At 41.4% G+C, this 22,670-nt stretch overlaps 1 protein-coding gene across 5 annotated transcripts in view; it reads right to left on the bottom strand.

Moving 5' to 3' along the window:
• Positions 1 to 22,670, bottom strand: part of LOC130276956 (pre-mRNA-processing factor 39-like) — a 90,223-nt gene that overhangs the window by 29,093 nt on the left and 38,460 nt on the right. For all 5 annotated transcript variants that reach the window (XM_056527034.1, XM_056527030.1, XM_056527033.1 and 2 more), the window contains exons 2-6: positions 18,020 to 18,222; positions 16,861 to 16,986; positions 7,241 to 7,359; positions 1,179 to 1,346; positions 884 to 1,034 (exon numbers count right to left, since the gene is read on the bottom strand). In XM_056527034.1, coding sequence (XP_056383009.1) covers positions 884 to 1,034; positions 1,179 to 1,346; positions 7,241 to 7,359; positions 16,861 to 16,986; positions 18,020 to 18,217 — 762 coding nt within the window. In that variant the 5' untranslated portion in view covers positions 18,218 to 18,222. The remainder of the gene's footprint in view (positions 1 to 883; positions 1,035 to 1,178; positions 1,347 to 7,240; positions 7,360 to 16,860; positions 16,987 to 18,019; positions 18,223 to 22,670) is intronic.

Below are 22,670 nucleotides of genomic sequence, written 5' to 3'. Positions count from 1 at the left end.
CTGGGAGCCTGGGGTATTGGCTGCACCCCGACGGTGGCCCAGTGTACAAGGAAAGGGCCGGCACATAAACCTGGTTGTCCCCTATTGGGAGTGTTTTGTCCCCTATTGGGAGTGTCCCCTATTCAGAGGGTGCAAATACACTAAGCCTTATGAGACTCTGCCGGGGAATTAAAAACTGTCCGCTATTGGGAGGTGTCAGCTAAAGGAGATTTTACTGTATACTGCACGGAGCACAGTGGCTTCCATAGTTTGAAACATCCAGGACTCTTCCTTGAACTGGCCGCCCAACCAAACTAAATAATTGGGTTAGAAGGGCCTTGGTAAGAGAGGTGACCAAGCACCCAATGGTAACTCTGGCTCAACTATAAAAATCCTGTGTGCAAATGGGAGGAACTTAGAAGGTCAAGCATCACTGCAGCACTTCACAAGTTGGGCCAGAAGTGGCCAGAAAGAAGAATGAAAGCCACCTGAAGTTTGCTAAATGCATCTAAACGAATCGAAGACTGTGAGAAATAAGATTTTCTGGTTTGGTTAAATAAACCAAAATGACACTTTCTGGCCTCAAATCATCTGCCCGTTACCAGTGAAGCATGGTGGTGGTGGTGGCAGCACCTGAAAATGGCTTCAACTGACAGTCTCCATCCAACCTGACAGAGGTAGAGAAGATCTGCAGAGAGGAATTACAGAAAATTCCTAAATCCAGGTGTGCAAACCTTGTGACATTATATAACCAAGACAACTAGAGGCTGTAATCACTGTAAAAGGGTCTGAAGACTTTCAGAATGCACTGAATATTACAATCCCCAAAAAAGTCAGCATATGTACTGTACTTACTACTAAAAACACAGGTAAGAAAGTAGTGGAGATAACAATTAGTACACACTGTTAGTGAGTCTGCAATGTCCCCTGACGGTACATCTTCTGAAGAAACCTGATCATTATCATTGTCAACTTGTAATTTCGCGTGTATCGTATTGAGCTCCTCCGTGGTCAAGAATTCAACAGGAGAGTGAGTAGCTATAAATATCTTAAACCTGTACAGAACAGACAGAAAAGAAAATAATTTAGGAAGCAAAATTAAGAAATGGCATCACAGCAATATTTGTATTTCTACACATTGTCAGGAAAGCAGTATTATTGGAACAACTGAGAAACAAAGTCCTTATTTTCTGCCTCACCTCTCAAAATGCAATTGATACTGCTGAGTGGGGATATTCAGTAGTCGGATATATAGCGCCATGGCGTTTTTAATACGGCCACCTTTTATTTCATAATCTATGTAAAGGCTCCAGAGCTCATCTGAGCGGTATTCCAGGCCACAGGCATCAATAGCTTGGCCGAACACCCTGAAAGTATAAATGAAAGAATCCGATCTTATGTGAAGTTATGCAGTTGAATGCTCAGTGCTTGTATTCTCACTACCTCTATTTAGAGCAGGAGATCAGATTTTAAGTAACAGAAATCTGTAAATTGTATAGAGGCCTCTAAGTACTTTATTAGAGGTTGGACTTGATGGACGTATGTCTTTTTTCAACCATACTAACTATGTAACTATACTAAATCTTACTGGCTGACAAAACCCACTGACTTTACCAATGGGATCTTCTTCATTACATTGTAAAATAATATTTAGACTTCATTTCTCCGATATTTAATGACATTTAAAAACATATTGGATCGTGAAATTGGAATGTGATAACAGAAGGCATTTTGTTCATTTCTGATGTCCTTTAGAAGTTTAAGGGGTTATCCAGGAAAAAACTTTTTTTTATATATCAACTGGCTCCAGAAAGTTAAACAGATTTGTAAATTACTTCTATTAAAAAAAATCTTAATCCTTCCAGTACTTATGAGCTTCTGAAGTTAAGGTTGTTCTTTTCTGTCTAAGTCCTCTCTGATGACACATTTCTCGGGAACCGCCCAGTTTAGAAGCAAATACCCATAGCAAACCTCTTCTAAACTGGGCGGTTCCCGAGACAGGTGTCATCAGAGAGCACTTAGACAGAAAAGAACAACCTTAACTTCAGAAGCTCATACGTACTGAAAGGATTAAGATTTTTTTAATAGAAGTAATTTACAAATCAGTTTAACTTTCTGGAGCCAGTTGATATATATATATATATATCTATCTATCTCTAAGTTTTTTCCTGGATAACCCCTTTAAGAGTAGAGATGAGTGAATTTACAGTAGACGTCACCATATGCTAATCGAATGCATTGGTCATCAATTTTTTTACTCCTAAAAAAGCTGCTTACTAAGTGTTCCAGATATATAAATGATATAGATTAAAGGGGCTATTCCAATTCTAGTTTTTGACTAATCTACTTACCATTTAGAGATGGGCTTCAGGATTTTGATGGTTTAAGAGACCGCAAAATTAACTTCTCATTCGTAGACAATACACTACACATTATATACTCCACCCCCAATCCTACACCTAATAATCCAGTAGATAACCTTGCCTCATATTTTGCCAAATACACAATGAAAGCCCTTAAATAGTCAAGGAAGTAAAAGCCATTGATACAAACACATTTATAGATAGAATTACTACAAAATGTATTTGGAAGACAGAGATGATCAGTGGAAGATTTCCAAGTAGGTAACAGCAATCAAAGTTACAATGTAATGTAGGTAGTTAAAATAGCTTAATATAAATAGAATAGAATAACAAATATGGTAAATTTAGTACATTATCATCACAATGGCCCTCATTTACTAAGAAAATCGCGTTGTAAGTCTATGTTGCTTTCTTACCCGACTGCTTTTTTCCCCTGGTATTTATTATTATGTCGCATCCTGTTTGTCGCACGTGGGTTTTGTAGGTTTTGGTTTCCAACTCCTCTGAGCTGTCGGGAAAAAATCCACAACAATTCAACAAATTCGGGTTGGAAACCTTAATAAATACGTGGGAAAGCTCAGAAATGTCGGGTTATGCCCCTTTTTCGGGTTTGGGAGAATCCACATCGGGTCCGTCGGGAAAAAATGTCGCATAGTGTCGCAGACTGGCGCACGATGTCTGCGACATGGCGCAGACAAAGATGCGACAAAAAAACCCGACAAAAGAGGTCGGGTTTAGAATAGTAAATGAGGGCCATTATGTTTATGCTTTGTTCACAATAGCATTATGGCTTTCATTCACAACGAAGTAATGACACCTACGACGGATGTTTTCATATGGAGCACCGTTCTGCAGATCCATAATACAGCACCAACTAAAGGCATACTGCTTTTTCCTCGTGGCTCCAGGGAGAATCCAAAAGACAAATCATGAAGTGCCATAAGAACATGTTATTTATGGAGGCCTCATACAAAGTCCCTACATGACCATAATCCGACTCATAGGGACTGTGTATGCTGCTGAACAGGCAATGTTGTGTGCATGGGCCCTAAGGTTCCTAAATACAGTGAACCCTCTCCAGAAGACCACTTCTTGATCCAGACCATACATTATGCATAGGGCCATTTTCTTTGTAAAGATTACCCCATAGAAGACAACTTTTTGATACAATTTTTGGTGGTCTTCTTAAAGTGTTTCACTGTACCTTAATGAGCTTTGTGAAAAAAAATGCTTGTGTGTAAAGGGGGAAGTTCACAGCAAAACAAAAATACAATCACACCAATTTGTTCAGCACATATCTACACACACATACAAAAATAAAGATATACATGCATGTGCGCACACACACACACACACACAAATAAAGATATACATGCATGTGCACACACACACACTGCTGCACTCATATGCACATATTTATATATTGATATGAAGCACTTGCAAATATAGACACACACAAGATACTGTGTCTTACATATACAAGCACACAAACATATATGTACACCTATAGACACACACAAGGAGACATATGCACACATTTATATTAATATACTATTAAAATAAAACACACATGTACAGATATTGCTTCCATAAGATGCATACAAGTGTGTGTGTATATATGTGTATATATACACACACACACACCCACCCCTATATACGCTCAGACATATGCACACAAACATACAAGCAGATGCAAACATGTGCACATACAAATATACATAAATCCAAACATACACACAAACAAAAGCGCAAATACTTGCAGATTATAGGGTACAAGGCAATATGTTGTATTGTAGATTTGGTGTGAAAAGGGAAAACAAAAATAAATGTAAAACTATCACCCCTTATAGAGCTGGAATTCAAAGAAATAAAACAAAGTGCAGTTTCTAAATAGAAAAGCATGAGAAAAAAAATGCACATTTTTTTCTAAAAAACAAAAAACATGACTGGTTCGTAACAGATTATTTTTTATGGAGTTTATTAATTTTACTCAAATCACATTGAATTTTGTGTTTCTGATCATGCAGATGTACACATTTTGTCTTTTTTTTTAAGTGGTTGTGTGATGGAAGAAAAAATAACTGACAATAAATTGAAAATCAATAAGTTAAGATTCGCAGCAAAGCAATCTAGGCAGCCTTTCACATAGGTAAACATAGATAAACATTTTTTTACCCACTATGGCCCCATTCACACTGCTGTCGGGCTCTGTTACGTGGAACTGCTGACAGAGCTCCACCGACGGCTGTTCCACCTAACGATGGAATTTCTTTCTCCCTTTAACTCCTGGAAAATTACCGGATCACCAACAGACCCCATGCAAGTGAATGGGGTCCGTCGGGACCCAGCAGCAGCCATTTGCATCAGACCTATCTCGGCTCAAGGGGAAAAATAAAAAAAGACCCTTAACGGGTAAGATGCAAATGGCAATGTGAACCTAGTCTACACTGAAATGTGTGAAGAAGAAATGCCACAGTGTTTGTAGTAATAAAAAGATGCAACAAGCCCTAGAAGATTGTGTGTGTTTTGTGTCACACCAATTCTCTGAGCATAAAATAAAAAAAGGCACCAGCAGCTATAAAGCAACGCTACGCCCTTTTCAGACATTTTCAAATGACAAAAAAAATCAGCGCTTAACATAAAAAAAAAAGCAAACTCTAAAGAGAATTTATTAGGAGTAATACATAGATATCAAACAGAATCTTGGATTTACAACAGTAAATGGACATTGAAAACAAATCTGGATGCAGCGCATAGATAACATCTCCAGTGAAAAAGTGTCTTCATTGTTTCTTTAAATGCACTAAAAAGGTCATTGCCAGGCTGCTAAAAGAGAATCGAGTAGAATTTAACAAATGGGCCTCAAGTCCTTCAGTACTTCTTATAATCACAACCATGGTAAGGAGAAGAAGACTGCAGGGCACAGCATACAAACATGAACGTTCCTGCACAATATTAACTCTATATGATTCATGGAAACATTTAAAGGCTATGGACACATTTGAAAAAAATTTTTATTGTTCCTTTGTACTTAATATAGAAAAACAACACTATCTTCATGTGTCTTTAATAAACATTGAGCTTAACTTCTCTTCTACAGCATCTGAAGTCTTCTATGTGTGATCTGCTTTCTCTCTCTATACTTGTACACAGCCTATACAATTCTCCCCTGCACTCTGCTTTGTATCTGCTCTCCTCTCTATCTACAGCCTATGTGAGCTGTTTTCCAAGGTTCCAATACCCCTGTATACTCTTTGAGCTGGTGTGTAACCCACTACCTCTCCCTGCAGCTTTCTCTAACACTGAGTAGGGCAGATAGTCAGTCTGTAGGATTTATCTTATCTTTCTCTGTGTGGCGGCTAAATGTTAGGTCATTTTAATGAAGACTATTTAGAAATCTGAATTTGGGAAACAAATGTGCCATAAACAAAATTCAATGCAAAGGTGTCCATAGCCTTTAAGTGTAGGTCTTGGGTGTTTCTCTACTTCCCATGGAGACTGGAGATCTTTACAAACACTTCATCAACATAGAGCTGGAGAGGAGGAACTCAATAAGGCCCCCCAGTAATTTAACATTTATCAGCCATCCAGTGTATAGCCGCAAAATGTTTATTGTGGGGAAAAAACACCTAAATGTGTATACCATAAAACCTATGGTAGCGTGATCAAGCAGTTTCACTTCAAAACGATTTGTTGCACTAGGCCAGCTCCACGGAGCTGATGTCTGCTTCCCTCCCTTCCCTCCAACCTGCTTTGACTGTATAGCACTTCGTATTTACGAATAAACCCGCATTTGAAAACCTCCATGCTGTGTCTTCTATGTGCAACCTTAATTTTTCTATTACCTGCATAAAACCTTTAGTGTTCAAGTACAGATTATTTGTGTGAAGTCTGCAATGACTACCACAGAATAAAAGACCTATCATTACCTGGTGGGGAAAGCTGGACCCAAACCACATTTAAAAGTGAAGGGGGTGCAGATATTTTTTTTTCATATTTGAGTGTAGGCCCTTTAAAAAGGTACAAAAGAAGTCATATTTAACCAACCTCGGTAGCCCCAGCTGCTGTTCTGCCATCTCCTGGTCCTCACTAGTCACCACTTCTCCCTGGTTTGTGTAACTCATAAACCCCACAGGAGCTTTCCCCACTGCCAGTGTCTGAGGTGAGACACCAATATTGCCAGTGAACGGCTTAGTGAGCAGTTCTTTTTTGGGGTTGACAGGTCATAAGAACCAAGAACCAGTGGTAAGTGGTGGTGGACCAGCAGGCGGCCGAACAGCACCTTCAAGGGAACGGGGCTGGCGAGTATGATAACCTTATTATGTTTAACGCTTTCATGATTTATGTTGTCCCCAAACACAACAAACAACTTTAAGCATATACTCCACATTAATTACTTTTATGTGTATCCAGTGATCAAAAGTATGTTTCAAATAAATTGTATATTAGGCAAGTTTATACAGAGAAATGTAATCTTCATTCAAATATTTAGATATTTTGTCATCAAGACCTTAATTTACATTCTGCATTTAGATGAGAAAATATATAGAAGATTAAGACTCCATTTAGAAAAGTCTAAAGCTTTGTTCACATAGGTTGTATTTTACACAGATTTTGCCTTATCACAGATGATCTGAGTCCGAAGCAAGCAAAGAGGGTCTCCACAACTCGTTCACATGCATTGCAAAAGAGTAGCCCCTTTGATGACAATGTGGTTAATCCTGTGGCCGATCTGCTGCAGTACAAACTGCACACCCACAGCAGAAATCCAAGGTCGTGAACATACTCGTAGGGGTTGGTTTGGGATAGACGCAGTAAAGACTGCGGCTGAATGTCACCTGCTTGCATGCACATAACATACACGTATATTGAATACCGCAGAATCATTTTAATCTTACCCTTGTAACTGCTCAGCAGGCTTTGGCAGCTTCTTCTTCTCTTTCTTTAACAAAAAAGAGATGTAGCTTGTCCATAAGGTCACATTTAGTGGGTTTGACTTCAAAGCACGAATAAAGATCTGCATAGATCAGAAACATTAGTAATACTGCATTGGAACGGTCTTATACAGAAAATCCGATCTTTAACTGCAATCACAAAGAGTAATAAAATGCTAAAAAAAAAACATGTTACATGCCATAATGAAATTTCAAAAAAGAAAAAAAGTTTTTAGCTCACAATTTTTTTTAATACTAAAATTTAAGTTGATGTATTCAGAATGCTTATATATAATACCTAAGAGCCCAACACTACCCAAAGCTAAAAATTCAGGCTGAAGTTAAAGGGGAACTCTGGTGGAAACAAGTAGAAAACAAATGTTTTCAAATCAACTGGTGCCTGAAAGTTAAACAGATTTGTAAATTACTTCTATAAAAACAATCTTGATCCTTCCAGTACTTATTAGCTGATGTATAAAACAGAGAAATGTGTTAATTTGTTTTCTTTCTGACCACAGTGCTCTCTGCTGACACCTCTGTCCGTGTCAGGAACTGTCCAGATTAGAATCATATCCCCAGAGAAAACCTCTCCTGCTCTGGACAGTTCCTGACACGTACAGAGGTGTCAGCAGAGAGCACTGTGGTCAGGCTGGAAAGAACGTCACAAATTTTCATCAAATCAAATTTCTCTGTAGTATATCTGTAGTATACAGCAGCTGATAAGTACTGGAAGGATTAAGATTTTTACATAGAAGTAATTTACAAATCATTCAATGCAAAAAGGCCAAGAAAGGAGAGGGCACACTTAAGCATTACTGCACCTGAATCGGGAATACAGCATAACATCAGTGGCCCGTGATGAGTCTCCTGCGGGGTGCACACACGGAAAGCACAATTCAGCATGGGGGTCTGGTCCACGGAAAGGCTGGATCACAGCATCGGTGCAGGTAAGTGGGCGCTGTTTCACACGTGTAAGCGTGCTTCTTCCGGCCTCCTTGGAGTGCGTGCACGTGCCTTTGTTGTTAATTTACAAATCTTTTTAACTTTCTTGCACCGGTTGATTTGAAAACATTTTTTTTTCCCACCCGAGTTCCACTTTAACCCAAACTTTTACTCTCGCCAAAACATAGAGGACAAATGACAAACGGATCTACTGGTGGGGTAAAAAATAATGTATTTTAGACTCATCTCTTTAGTCTGAATACTCTGTACCTCATCTCCAAACCATCCAAGTATTACATGGGGAAGAGAGATTGGATGAAAGTTAGTGACACCTAAATCCTCTAATTTTAAGTGGTCTTAGAACTTATATTTTAAACTAAGAAATATTGTAAAAACTTGCCTTTCTCACCTCCAGTGGTTGCAGTGCTTTAGAACTGCCATCTTCATGACTAAGCATCCAGGCTGGCAGCATCTTTGCCGTGTTTGCTTAGTTTGTGAACAAACTGATGGTGAAGTAAATACGCTCTCCAGTAAGATGAACGTATGATGCCGCCCCCCCCCCCCCCTCCAGTGCACAACATTCACTAGACAAATAATATTAGTAAAGCCGTTCATCTACAAAATGGGCTGAGCGGTATAAATTCCCCCTGCCCATCTAGTCTACAGTAGTCTCTATCTGTAGATGATTCACTGGAAATACAGCATTTTTACACAGTGCCAGATCATCAAGATAATGTATTGTACAACCATCATCAATTTACAGACAAGGAAACAAAGAACATTGAATCATGAACAAATAAAGAGACGTCATAATAGAATGCAATTACTGTCCTATAACAGTAATCGACAAAACTATCAACATAGTCCCAATAAAAGGCATTAATGGGTTAAAGGATGAGGGGCGTCAAAGGACTTATGACACCCTGTATTGCTCACTCAAGTGCGGCACTCAACTCCACCTCACAGCACACTCAGCCAGGGCTGGGACAATTCTACATGTACACACATATACACCTCACTCACATAACCATACTCATGCTCCGGGTTTCCTCTATATATTTATTTTTATCCAGACATAGTTTTTGACTTAACAGTGGAGAAAAAAAACAAAACTGATTTTCATAGAGTTGATCCTGGTTTCCATTAGATACAACTGGAGAGATTATATACTGCAAATAGTCATATAAACCATGCCCTGTGTAGATACAAATATCACAACATATGCACACAGACACATATATGTATTTGTGCAGCTCATAACATTTAGAGATGGAAAAGCGCCAATGCCCAAATGCCAGCTCTTCTGTTCTCCATGATTGGACCTGGTGTACTGGAAAGCATTGTACCCTATAAAGCAGCCTTCGCAGAGGCCTGAGTTTCATAAGTCAGTTTATTCCAAATAGAAAGAGACAGAAAAGAAGGAAAATTTCAAAGTAAATAAAAAATCTGAACATTCTAAATAAATGTCAAACAGATAATATATGTAATCTCTAGGTGATATGGAAGCAAGCTTGTTGTGGTGAACATCATTTTGTTTTTGAATTATAGTAAAGGGGTCTTCCCAACTTGCCTTTTCTCCTCCATGCAGTGCTCAGTCCCACTCGGACTTCTTGGTTTGGGAGGACAGGACATTTAAACTCGATCAGCAGTTCAAGCCAGCGGAGCTCTGACATCACTGCTGCCGACCTAAACATGCGTGCTCCCAATGCTGCTATCAAAACCCCTCATAGCAGTATTGTGTCATTCCTGCACTGGCTAGAGCCCAAATCTGTGGCACTCTCAAATTAGCTACTGTGCATGCGCAAATGTGCGCACTCCTGGGAAGTGATATATCCCAAGCACTAACAAAAGGGTAGTAGAAAGCAATTACAAAAATAGCTACTACGGCAAGGGGAATCTTTCAGGATGCCTTAGTTGAGATGGGAAAACCCCTTTAAACCTGCATGAATTTATATGGGTTGTGAAAAGTGCATTACTAATAGGAATGATGTGAAATGTGACAAGGCAGAGGTTGGTTATACAGGAAGCAAGTGAACAAGAATAATCTGAAACAATGATGGCCTTCCATGTGAGCATCTTCTTGGTGCAGCTCAAAGCAAAAGTTCTACATAAGGAAAGTGAATTACAGCAAATGCATTATAATTATCCCTCTCTCTACCTCTAGGTTAAGGAAGATTTCCCTAGAAATCAAAGCAATTCTTAAGAAAGAGAAAGGAAATGAAGAGAACATAAATTCCCCATTTTAGGTTTTTGGAGAGAGTGACAGATTACAAACAATATGTACAGAGACTGTTTTAAGCTGATAGCACAGAGGATAACATTCACAGCGAATTTGATTTCCAGCTTTTACCTTTCTAGCTACGTGTCTCCAGATTGTAAAAGAAGTAACTTGGTTCACAGGTAAAGACCATTAAAATGCTGTTAAAGACTATTAGACTGCAACAAAGCTCAACCTTTGCTTTTCAATTTTTATTCTTGTTCTAAAATTCTTGTTTGAACATGTTGTCATCTTCTTTCTTTTGGCTGCAGAGCTGTGTGAGAAAGGCCATAGTTATCTTGAGGAAAACGGCTGAGAGGCATCTTGGCTGTGAAGATAAATTCTTGGTTTTCCAGCTGTTATTTCTCTTCCTTGGACTCCATCTCCAGTGCACTTACTTTCACAAGTGTGAACATTCAGATATCCTTAAAATACCAGTATTTTTACACAAGAAAAAAAGCTTGCTATAAGAAAACTGCATCTTAAAGTCTCCATTTGGGAAAGGGGAGCCTGCAGCACAAAGCATTCTGCCTTACCATTGAGATAAATGTGCAGCTGGTTGTACTTGCGCAGCTCTCCCCCCTACCCAGCATTGACCAGTAAAATCAGCGCAGGGAGGCAAGAAAATGTGAACTCCCTGTCTGCAAGTTTAATGGTGTGCAAATCCCACAAATGTTTTACTTTTCCGTGTTTTTTAGGCCACGCTCCGAACTTTTATCATGAAGTGGACAAGGCTTAGAAGGATGGGGCATTGCCTTCCACACTCCAACATGTTAATTATAATTTATGGCACAATGACCCAAGAATAACATCTTCTATAATCCAAATCACTTCCTTCTATCGCCAAGACTAATGCACTATCCCAGACAATCAAGTTCCCAACATCTCAGTTTCTTCTGCATATACAGTACAGGGAAGCCTTTCATATTCCTACATTGTACTCTTCAACAATTTCATTCACACTTTATGATCCCACTGCACTCCATACTTATTTCTACCCTGATACTGTCTCATGTAGCATTATGTGGCTTGCCCTATTATATACACAATCAATACCTTTTGTATCACCCCTAGTTCTGTAATGTCTGATTATTCTCTGTACATGTACCCTCCAAACTGTGAAGTGGTGCAGAATGTGTGGTTATCACAAAAGACTGAAGACATTGCAATTATTATTATTTATTAGTAATGAGCCCATGGTTTCAGGGCACGGTACATATTTTTTCTACTAGCTATCTACTAATACACACACGCATACAGTGTTGCAGATCATTGATTTAAAGTGGGCGCTTTAAATCAATGAACTGCAGCGGCTTTTGCGGTGCCAGAGACCGCCGCCGCCACCCGCTTCTCTCCCGCTGCCTGTCCTGGGGTCTTCCTGAGTCCTACCACCGCCGCTGCCCCCCCCCCCCAACCTATCCTCTGCCCAGAGACCGCCGCCGCCCGCTTCTCTCCCCCTGCCGATCCTTAGACCAACCACCGCCGCTGCCCCATTGCCTCCCCCATTCCCGATTTTATAATTACCTGTTCCCGGGGTACGCGCTACTTCTGGCTCCGGCGGCGTCCTGAGCTGTCACTGTGAGCACTGACGGTGACGTCACTCGTCATTGCGCAGCGCACAGCATAAAACAGGATACCGCAGGAGCCAGAAGTAGTGCGGACCTTGCAACAGGTAATTATACCGGGGATGGGGGAGGCCATGGGGCAGCGGCGGCAGCAGTCTCTGGCCGGGGCGTGCGGTGGTGGTGGGGTGCGGCATTATCGGATTATCGGCAAGGTAATTGCCGATATCGATAATGTCCAAAATCGTGAATATCGGCCAAACCGATAATCGGTCGATCCCTAGAAAAAAGTATTCAGTCAGCCATCGATTGTGCAAGTTCTCTCACTTTAAAAGATGAGTGAGGTCTGTAATTTCCACCACAGGTATACCTCAACTATGAGAGACATAATGGGTGACAGAATACAGGAAATCACATTGTAGGATTTCTAATGAATTAATTGGTAAATTCCTCAGTAAAATAAGTATTTGGTCACCTACAAACGAGCAAGATTTCTGACTCTCACTGACCTTTAACTTCTTCTTTAAGAGTCTCCTCTGTCTTCCACTTGTTACCTGTATTAATGGCACCTGTTTGAACTTGTTATCAGTATAAAAGGCACCTGTCCACAACCTCAAACAGTCACACTCCAAACTCCACTAGGGCCCAGACCAAAGAGCTGTCGAAGGACACCAGAAACTAAATTGTAGACCTGCCCCAGGCTGGGAAGACTGAATCTGCAATAGGCAAGCAGCTTGGTGTGAAGAAATCAACTGTGGGAGCAATTATTAGAAAATGGAAGACATACAAGACCACTCATAATCTCCCTCGATCTGGGGCTCCACGCAAGATCTCACCCCGTGGTGTCAAAATGATCACAAGAACAGTGAGCAAAAATCCCAGAACCACACAGGGGGACCTAGTGAATGACTTGCAGAGAGCTGGGACCAAAGTAACAAAGTCTACCATAAGTAACGCACTACGCCGCCAGGGACTCAAATCATGTAGTGCCAGACATGTCCCCCTGCTTAAGCCAGTACGTGTCCAGGCCTGTCTGAAGTTTGCTAGAGAGCATTTGGATGATCCAGAAGAGGATTGGGAGAATGTCATATGGTCAGATGAAACCAAAGTAGAACTTTTAGGTAAAAACTCAACTTGTTGTGTTTGGAGGAGAAAGAATGCCGAGTTGCATTCAAAGTACACCATACCTACTGTGAAGCATGGTGGAAAGTGAAAACATCATAATTTGGGGCTGTTTTTCAGCAAAGGGACCAGGACGACTGATCCGTGTAAAAGAAAGAATGAATGGGGCCATGTGTCATGAGATCGAATGAAAACCTCCTTTCATAAGCAAGGGCATTGAAGATGAAACGTGGCTGGGTCTTTCAGCATGACAATGATCCCAAACACACAGCCCGGGCAAGGAAGGAGTGGCTTCGTAAGAAGCATTTCAAGGTCCTGGAGCGGCCCAGCCAGTCTCCAGATCTCAACCCCATAGAAAACCTTTAGAGGGAGTTGAAAGTAAGTGTTGCCCATTGACAGCCCCAAAACATCACTGCTCTAGAGGAGATCTGCATGGAGGAATGTGCCAAAATACCAGCAACAGTGTGTGAAAACCTTGTGAAGACTTACAAAAAAGGTTTGACCTCTGTCATTGCCAACAAAGGGTATATAACAAAGTATTGAGATGAACTTTTGTTATTGACCAAATACTTATTTTCCATCATAATCTGCAAATAAATTCTTTAACAATCAGACAATGTGATTTTATGGATTTTTTTTCTTATTATGTCTCTCATAGTTGAGGTATACCTATGATAAAAATTACAGGCATCTCTCATCTTTTTAAGTGGAAGAACTTGCACAATCGGTGGCTGACGAAATACTTTTTTCCCCACTGTATGCATATAATTGGGAGCACGCACATTTATATATTTGGTGCCAAGGTACTTACATTCAAAAACAGAAAATGTATGCTTTTGTATTATCTCATGTATTAGGGAGTAAAAGGACAAGTCTTGAGGAACTGGTGAGGAAAAATCCTTGTCAAATCCTCATCATTCTCTCCTCAAATCCTTTTCAATTCTTCATCCAAAATCCTCACCCAAAATCCTTCAAATTTGGAGCAGACGTGTAAGAGCATAATTCCACATGGGATCCTTGACATCAATTCTTGAAGCATAAATTAAATAATCAGATTTCCCAATGGGGCATGAATCCCAGGTGGATTTTCAGGCGGAATCCATGTGGAAATGTATGTGAAATCTGCCTTAAATTACTCTGTGGCTCATGTAGCAGATATGAAATAAAGGCCTTTGCAATGCACAAAAGCTAGCAGAATGCATTCACTGGATATTCATGGTTCTACCAAACAATTGTGGTTTCTGGTTGATGCCAACAGGGGTTGTTGGTCAATTTCTACCTTCGTGCTAGGAACCCAATTCAAACCATGATTTGATGCTAAAGTGGTGTTAAAGGGGTACTCAGCCCTAAAGGATAGGGGATAAGATGTTTGATCGCTGGGATCCCACTGCTGGGAACCCCCCCGATCTTTCCTGCAGCACCCCGTGTCATCTGCTGCATGGAGCAAACTACGCTTCGTGCATGATGATGGGCGATAAAGGGGCTGGAGTATCGTAATGTCACGGTCCTCACGCCCACTCCCATAGACTTGTATTGAGGGGGGCGGGGCAAAGTTAGCTACGTGCAGCAGATGACACGGGGTACTGCAGGAGAGATCGCGGGGGGTCCTAGCGGCAGAGACATCTAGGGGCGGAGTACCTCTTTAAGTGTAACAAACCCTTGGGAGAAATGCAAAGTGCAAACTCGTGAAGCTCATAACAGCTCATAGCAGCTTCCATTTTACAGAGCATTCAAGGGTCATAAAACATTTTATGCAGGATGTAGTCTTTTCTTTTGGAAATCATATGGGGGATATTTAAAACCAGTATTTTGCAAGCCAACATTAAGGCAGAATGTGCTTCGAGAGGCCATGCCCCGCGTATTGTAAATTGACCCCCCCCACAGCCTTTCTTCCATCCTGCTGCGACACCTTTGAAATGTTGACAACCTGATGGTTCAGAAACCCAACTGGTGTCTTTAAATTGTCCTCTCCACCTGTAACCACAATCCTGAAGTAAGGAAAGCCAGGACTTTCAGAAAGTCCTGTATTTTGGCTGTAAATTCTCTGCTCGGCTTCTCCCATATATGATTAAATGAGGAGTGTGACCATTGACTTCACATTGCTTCCTCACCTCTCTACTTGTCAGTAGGGGTGTAAGAGAAAATCGATTCACTCGATTATCACGATTTTTCATTTGGTGATACTGTATCGATTCAAAATATTTTTGAATTGATCCTTTTAGGGATGTGGAATTCGTATCTCCAGATGCTCGGGAAATGCAGTTCCGGGCGCCGGTCAGGTGAATTTCTCTGGCTTGTGCAAGCAGGGCCGGACCTGACAAGCGTGGCAGTGCTCTGGGTGTATGGAGAAAGCTCCCGACTAGTGCCCACTCCATACTCTGCGGCCCCCAGCTGATTTCAGTAGCCGGGTGCCACCGCTAATAGCCAGCAAGGGGCGCTCAGCAATCTGTATGGAGCGGGCTCCGGACTCCTGCCCGCTCCATACTCTGCCGCCAGCGGCTGTTCTCAGTAGCGTCTGGCTATTAACCCTTTAGATCGCCACTGTGTAAGCTGACAGCGGCGTCTAAAGGGACCTGTGAATGCTCCCTGGTGGGCTAGTGGGATGGATCGCTCCCCCGCAGCGCGATCGCGGGCGCGCGATCCACTGTGGAGGTAGCCGGATGACTTACCTCTGCTTCCTGCTGTCCCGGCTCTGTCATTGATAGATCCTGACTGGACTAGGCTCTATCAATGGATCACAGAGCAATGGAGTTCAATAGAACTCTATTCATCTGTCTAAGGAATCTAATGATTCCTCCTAAAAGTCTAATAAAGTGTATAAAAAAAATTAAAAATGTTTTAATAAAAGTGTAAAAGACACACATTAACCCCTTCCATATTAAAAGTTGAAATCACACCCTATTCCTATATAAAAACATGTAAACATAATAAAAATAAACATATTTGGTATCACTGCATGCGCAAAAATCGGTATATATTGTTTTTGAGACAGAATCGGGATATATCGCGATATATCGTCTCGTAAACAGAATCGGGATATATCGTATCGTCATATGTGTATCACGATACATATCGTATCACCAAATTCTTGCCGTTCACACCCCTACTTGTCAGTCTTAGGCCAGGTTCACACTACAGAATTTCTGGCTGGGATTGAGAGTTTGGCCAGTGCTAGGACCACGACTACATTGCATGCCCATGCCAGCACTGGAATTCCGCTGCAATGGAATTTCTGTAGTGTGAACCTAGCCTTACACCCAGGTCATTTTACTTACTTTTAATTTAAAATTTTACAAAAGAAAAAAAAAAAGAAAAAACAATCCCCAGATATCTGCACCTTGCATATAAAATGGCCAAAAGTATGGGTTATCCGTGGTTCCATCCAGCCTTGTGTCAATAATTCATATTAAATTAATTCAAGGAAAATCAAAGAACTGGAGATTCATAGAATAAATCTATATCTTACTATTTGAATATGGAACATTCTGCTGAATCCGCATATGGAACATTCTGCTTAAGACAAGTGATAGAAGAATACTTCCTAGTTCTAGATTGATGTACCTTATAAAGTTACCATTGAGTACAGTTTTGTGAAAATATTGAACTGTTCAACAACTCCCATTTTAAACCGGATTTACAAAATGTTATATGTATTTGTACTGTATGAATACAAACAGCTCTCCAGTTTGGGATGCACATACCTTTTCAGTCTCTTCTATGCTGCCAAGATGCTGCTCTATGTCTGCATACTTTTTCCAGTAGATTTGAGCGAGAGGGAAACATGTTAGTAAAGCATCAAAAGCCTTCCTACAGGCTGCAAGGTCCTTCTGTGGAAGTTAAAAACAATGTTATGTTAAGCAAAGTTTTAAAGTTAAAATTTCTCTACAGAATAATCTAGAAAAACACCTTAAGGGTACGTTCACACGGACAGATCTGCAGCGTATATTACGTTGCAGATCCGACGACGATGGCCCACTACATTGTGCCTCCATCTGTGCCTGCTCATAGCGGCAATCCGCCGCTACAAGCAGACACACTCGATGTGCGAGCCACCACGCTCATGTGCAGTGTACTCGCATACATCGCGGCCGCTCCCCTTGCACCCTGAGCTAGGTAGAGAGCAGCCGCAATGTGTGTGAGTATACTGCGCATGAGCACGGCAACTCGCACATCGCAGTGTGTCTGCTCGTAGCAGCGGATTGCCGCTATGAGCAGGCACAGATGGAGGCGCAATGTAGGGGTTCCATCGTCTGCATTTTACGCTGCGGATCCGTCCGTGTGAATGTATCAGAAGGGTGTGTTCACACATGCAATGAGCAGCAAAAATATGCCTGTGTGCACGTACCCTTAAGGGTACATTCAGGCGTACAGGATCTGCGGCATATGTTTGCTGCATATTTTGTACAGCTGATTTTGCTACCCATTAACTTCAATGGGTAGCAAAATCAGCTGCAGAAAATATGCCGCAAAAATATGCAGCAGATCCTATACGTGTGAATGTACCCTTAATTTGTGAGTTTGTAATGTCTACATGCGCCAAATTTATTAAATGGTCGTCAGGCATGTTATAACCATGGTGCTATAACACATATTTATTTAAATGACACCAATACACTACTTTTTATTCTTTCTTCTCTGCAATGTTTTCTGGGAATCTTAGCCCATTGAGTAAACATGTTCGACCATGTACAAATGCTGTCAAAAGCCAGTTTTGTCTGCCAAGTCTGGGCTGACAAAAACATAAAGATATGGAAAAAGCTCCCAAATAAGCACTTCTGCCCCATTCTTTCAGCAATCAGCGGGGGTTTCAGTCATCCTTTAAAGAAAAGAAAATGATGAAGGGTTAAGTTAAAGTCTTACCATTCTCTCTGCATATGCTACAACCTTACTCCACAAAGTAAAATCCTGTGGAGTCTTTACAGCTGCTTTCCAGCAATTTCTGAATTCTGGAGGTATTTCAGCCATATCTGACTGTTTGGAATCATCATCATCACTACCTGAGCAGTCCTCAGTGGTTAGGACATCGCAATTCTCAGAAGACTGAGCAGAGATAGACATGGATCCTGTAAATGGAAAAAGAGAACATATGTCAAACTGCAGCTGACGTGACAAGCAGATAGATGAATGACAGGAGTAACTGAATTGTTCCACATATTTATCTCCAATACATGATGCAGATTCTAATCCTACAAGATCCTCTTTAAAAATAATTCCTCATTCTTTGTGCCAGGATCAGTTCCTGCTTTTTATTAAAGGAGCACATACAGGAAAGCGGATCTCTTGGCGTAAACGCAGCTTTTCCAATTTATTCTGCTAACAAGAGAAATGTGACAATATTGGTGTTTGTAATCTTAGTATTATGATCATTTAGATGTGAAATCATCATATGATATATAACAACATAAATAAAACAAAACTAAAGTTAAAGCCAATAACAATCCGGGATGTCACAGTGCAGTCAATGCTAGACAGTCTAAGTTCACACTAGCCTAATATGGCTGTATTTTTATGGCCTTATTACAACCGCAAGTTCTGACAGGTGTCAGTTCAGGCCATCAGACCTGCAGTCAGGCCAAGACTTACAATAGTGATCTGGATGTAAAACACAGCTATATTGGGCTAGTGTGCACCTGAGCGTAGAATTAGGCACATGTATATGTTATGCACAGATTGTCTAGTTTCAGTTTTTAGACTTGAGGTTGGCTTAAAAATGTACACCTAAATTTTGGCACTAGATGGTACATTAAACCAATAGGAAGACATAATACCTCATACTCATACTGCGCCAAACCGTTGGGACCCCCCGCGATCTCCTGTACAGGTCCGTGGAAGTCTGCAGGAAGCGACGGGCCATCCCCAGAAGAAAGCCGCAGCAGACACATCCCTTCCATGTATGGAGGGGGCGCGTCGGCCGCCGTGTAATGCAGGGATGGAACGTCCCCTTCCTGCAGACTGCCACGACCCCATTCAGGAGATCGCAGAGGGTTCCCAGCGGTCGGACCCTCCGCGATCTATAACTTATTCCCTATCCTTCGGATAGGGGATAGGTTATATTCCACTACAGTATTCCATTAACCCAATCCCGCAATGTTCAGAAAATGTAAATTAAAACAAAACGTTTACAGATCACAGAAATTGTACCAAAAAATATCAAACTCTTTATTAAGATGAAAAAAAAACTAAGTAAATAACATGCAACTATGTAATAAAATACAGCACCCCACCAACCCACAAAAAGAGCACGCAAACAACCAGGAGAAGGTAATAAGCACAAGATGGACGTATGTCATCACCAAGGCTCAAAACATGAACAATGCCTGATCCGGCAAGAAATAACATAAGTGCATAAACCAGGTCAAATACATGTATAAAGCTGACCAGAGAAAAGGCAGGAATTCCCACAAGGATAAAAAAAAGCCTTAATATCTGCCATACATAGTTCCTTACCGAAGGTGCGTGTACCCCAATGTACGTTTTGCTCCTGCTGAGCTTCGTCAGGGGGTGTGGGTTGAAAAAAAATTACTTTGAAACTATCTCCCATTGTATGCCAATGCCCCATAACAAGTCATTGAGGCAGGTAAGTCCTAAGAACTAGTCGCGTTCTCACAGCTGTAATCGTGCCAGGGAGCGTCCTATGTGATCCACTGCCTTTCAGCATGTGCAGAGAATGACATCTGGCTTGTCAGTCACGTCTCTGTACGTGAGACTGTGACTAGTTCTCTGTAGCTGACGACTACTAAGTATGTTCACACTGAGGAATTGACGTGGAATTTACCCGCTTCATTCCGCTGTGAATAAAAGTTCAATTGAGTCAAATGGGCTTTTACACTGAGGAATTTCTGTGGACGAAATCCCGATGAGGAACTGTATTCCGCCAGACGAATTCCCCGAGTAAAGGTCCATTGTTGTCACTGGGACTTTTTATTTCCTGACAAAATAAGTATGGAGCGGAAGTGACACTAAATTTTCACGCTGAATTTTTAAAAGGAAAATGGAGAGCAAACCCATTGGGGGTTGTAGTACTGATCCACCTGCAGATTTCCTCTTCAAAATTCTGCCTCAAATTCCCCACCAATTCTGCTCCATCCAGAAGAAGGTTTGCCGACTCTTCAGACCAAAATGATTCCTCATCATTTTCTTAGTGTGTATAAACCCTTATAAATACAGCTTCAAAGCCAACTTTCTGATCATTGCGGGATCAGGCTATGCTCTTCAGGACACGGTTGGGTGCAGTATTATAAGGCTATGTTCACACTGCGGAAGCCTGCACAGAGAATCGCCGTGCGGACATTCCGCAAACTGTAGGTGCAGGTCTCATAGACACCTATGCATTCCGTGCAGCGACTGGGGACACAAAAATCGGACATTCCGTGCCAGAAACACCTGGCACAGAAATTCTGCCGTGTGCACAGACCAGCAGAATCCCGACGAATTCCAATTTTAATTCCAATGTGGAATTCATCACGAAAATTCCAACTTGTGAACATGTCCTTAAGGGTCCGTTCCCACCTGGCGTATACGCAGCGTATTTCATGCTGCGCAAAATTTACGGCAGCAGCGGGAAATATGCTGCGTATTCCTCGCTCACTATACACATAGGGCTTTCCAGCGGCAGCCTTATGTGTGCAGTGAGTTTTGGAGGCGGAGCCACGCTTCACAGTCACGCCTGCACACGGCCCCGCCTCCAAAACTGACTACACGCATAGAGCTGCCGTCGTAAAAAGCCCTGTGTGTATAGTGAGCGAGGAATACGCAGCATATTTCCTGCTGCTGCCATAAATTTTGCGCAGTGTGAAATACGCCACGTATACGCCGTCCTTTAGCCGGACTCCCTTGATAAAGTCAGCGTGAGCTGACGAAACGTTGGGGGACGGATGGCTAGCAGCTAAAGCCAGCATCTAAATCAATACATATGTGAGTCCATAGCTAAAAGCTATCCCAAAATAGTGGAAGTCTGATACATCAGGGGACTCACAGATACTACTAGCTGAGCAGCGGTCATGTTTTTAAAAGTGCACCAAACACTTATTTTGTTTTCTATTTTCATTTTAAGAGATATAATAAAACATTGTTTCAGGGTTAACCCCTTTGGGGGAGCACCCCTAAAAGTTGTTGTTTGTACTTTTTGCCCTGGAATCTCCAGGGGACCCTAAAGCTATTACATCTTCCTGTTGCTTTATTAACATTTTGTCTAGAGGCAGGTTCCTATAACTCATGCTCCCTAGATGTGCCCAACCCACAAAGACAGATTTCATGAAGAGGCTTAGAATGTAAATGTATACAGGTTTTGATAAATCTCCCCCCCCCCCCCCCCAGCCCCCGAAATGTTGGAGCAATTGATTCCGTAGTAAAGAAACTTCATGGGTGAGATTTAGCAAAACCTGCGCAAAGGAAAAGTTGCCCAGTTCCCCATAGCAACCAATCAGATCACTTCTTTCATTTTGCAGAGGTCCTGTTAAAAATGGAAGAAGCGCTCTTATTGGTTGCTACGGGCAACATGATCTCCCCCGATAATTCTGCTCTAATAAGATGAAATGCTTTCCTAGGAACACATAAAAAGTTGCTTCATAATGCGTATTAAGCAAAGCCACATATATGTAAATAAAAACATACTCCTAAAATTCCTGGCACTACATGTGCTGATCTCACTTTACATGACTGCTGCAAAGACGAGATGTACGGACATACCACTGCCATGACTAAGAGCTAAGTCTCCGAAACGCGTCAGAGTTCTTTCGCAATTTTAATGTGACATGTCACATATTTTTGTCTTTTTTTGCCTTCATTTTTAATGGACATAGTAAAGGCTAAGTTTTAACCACTATTTTCACCTGGACTACACCTTACTTCCTTTCCATTACGGATACACCGCTACTAAACTCGAGTTTCACTGGAAAAGGAAGAGCGCACACCGCCAATAATTATATGATCATGAATACAGATGTTGCATTTGTATTTATGATCATATAATTTTTGGCGGTGTGCGCTCTTCCTTTTCCAGTGAAACTCGAGTTTAGTAGTGGTTCTGCAATCTTTCGCGGGAGTGCACCCCCTGTTTTGTATAATTATATGTAGTGAGCCCCCCTTTTCTTTACTACTATTGGACATGTACGGACATGTGATCCGTGCAACCAATCGCTGGGCCCCGCGGGGATATGTACGCTTTTTTTTTAGTATGAGACCACTACAGTAGGTGCGATATGACGCATCATCGCTGTGATGTCAGAGATCGGTGGGTGGGGGGAGTAAATGATGTTCTGACTGCAGTGTTTTCCAGTGTCTCCAGCTGTTGCAAAACTACAACTCCCAGCATGAACGGACAGCCAAAGGCTGTCCGGGCATGCTGGCAGTTGTAGTTTTGCAACAGCTGGAGACACATTGTTTGGAAAACACTGTCCTACTGGTTATAATAAGCAGCTGCTAGGAGATTGCTGTAAAGCTGTAATCCTGACCCCGCAGCATCATCTATATATATATATATATATATATATATATATATACACAGCATAAA

This window comes from Hyla sarda, chromosome 6 (assembly GCF_029499605.1).
Source record: "Hyla sarda isolate aHylSar1 chromosome 6, aHylSar1.hap1, whole genome shotgun sequence".
NCBI lineage: Eukaryota > Metazoa > Chordata > Amphibia > Anura > Hylidae > Hyla > Hyla sarda.
This window is presented reverse-complemented; position numbering and strand designations above follow the sequence as displayed.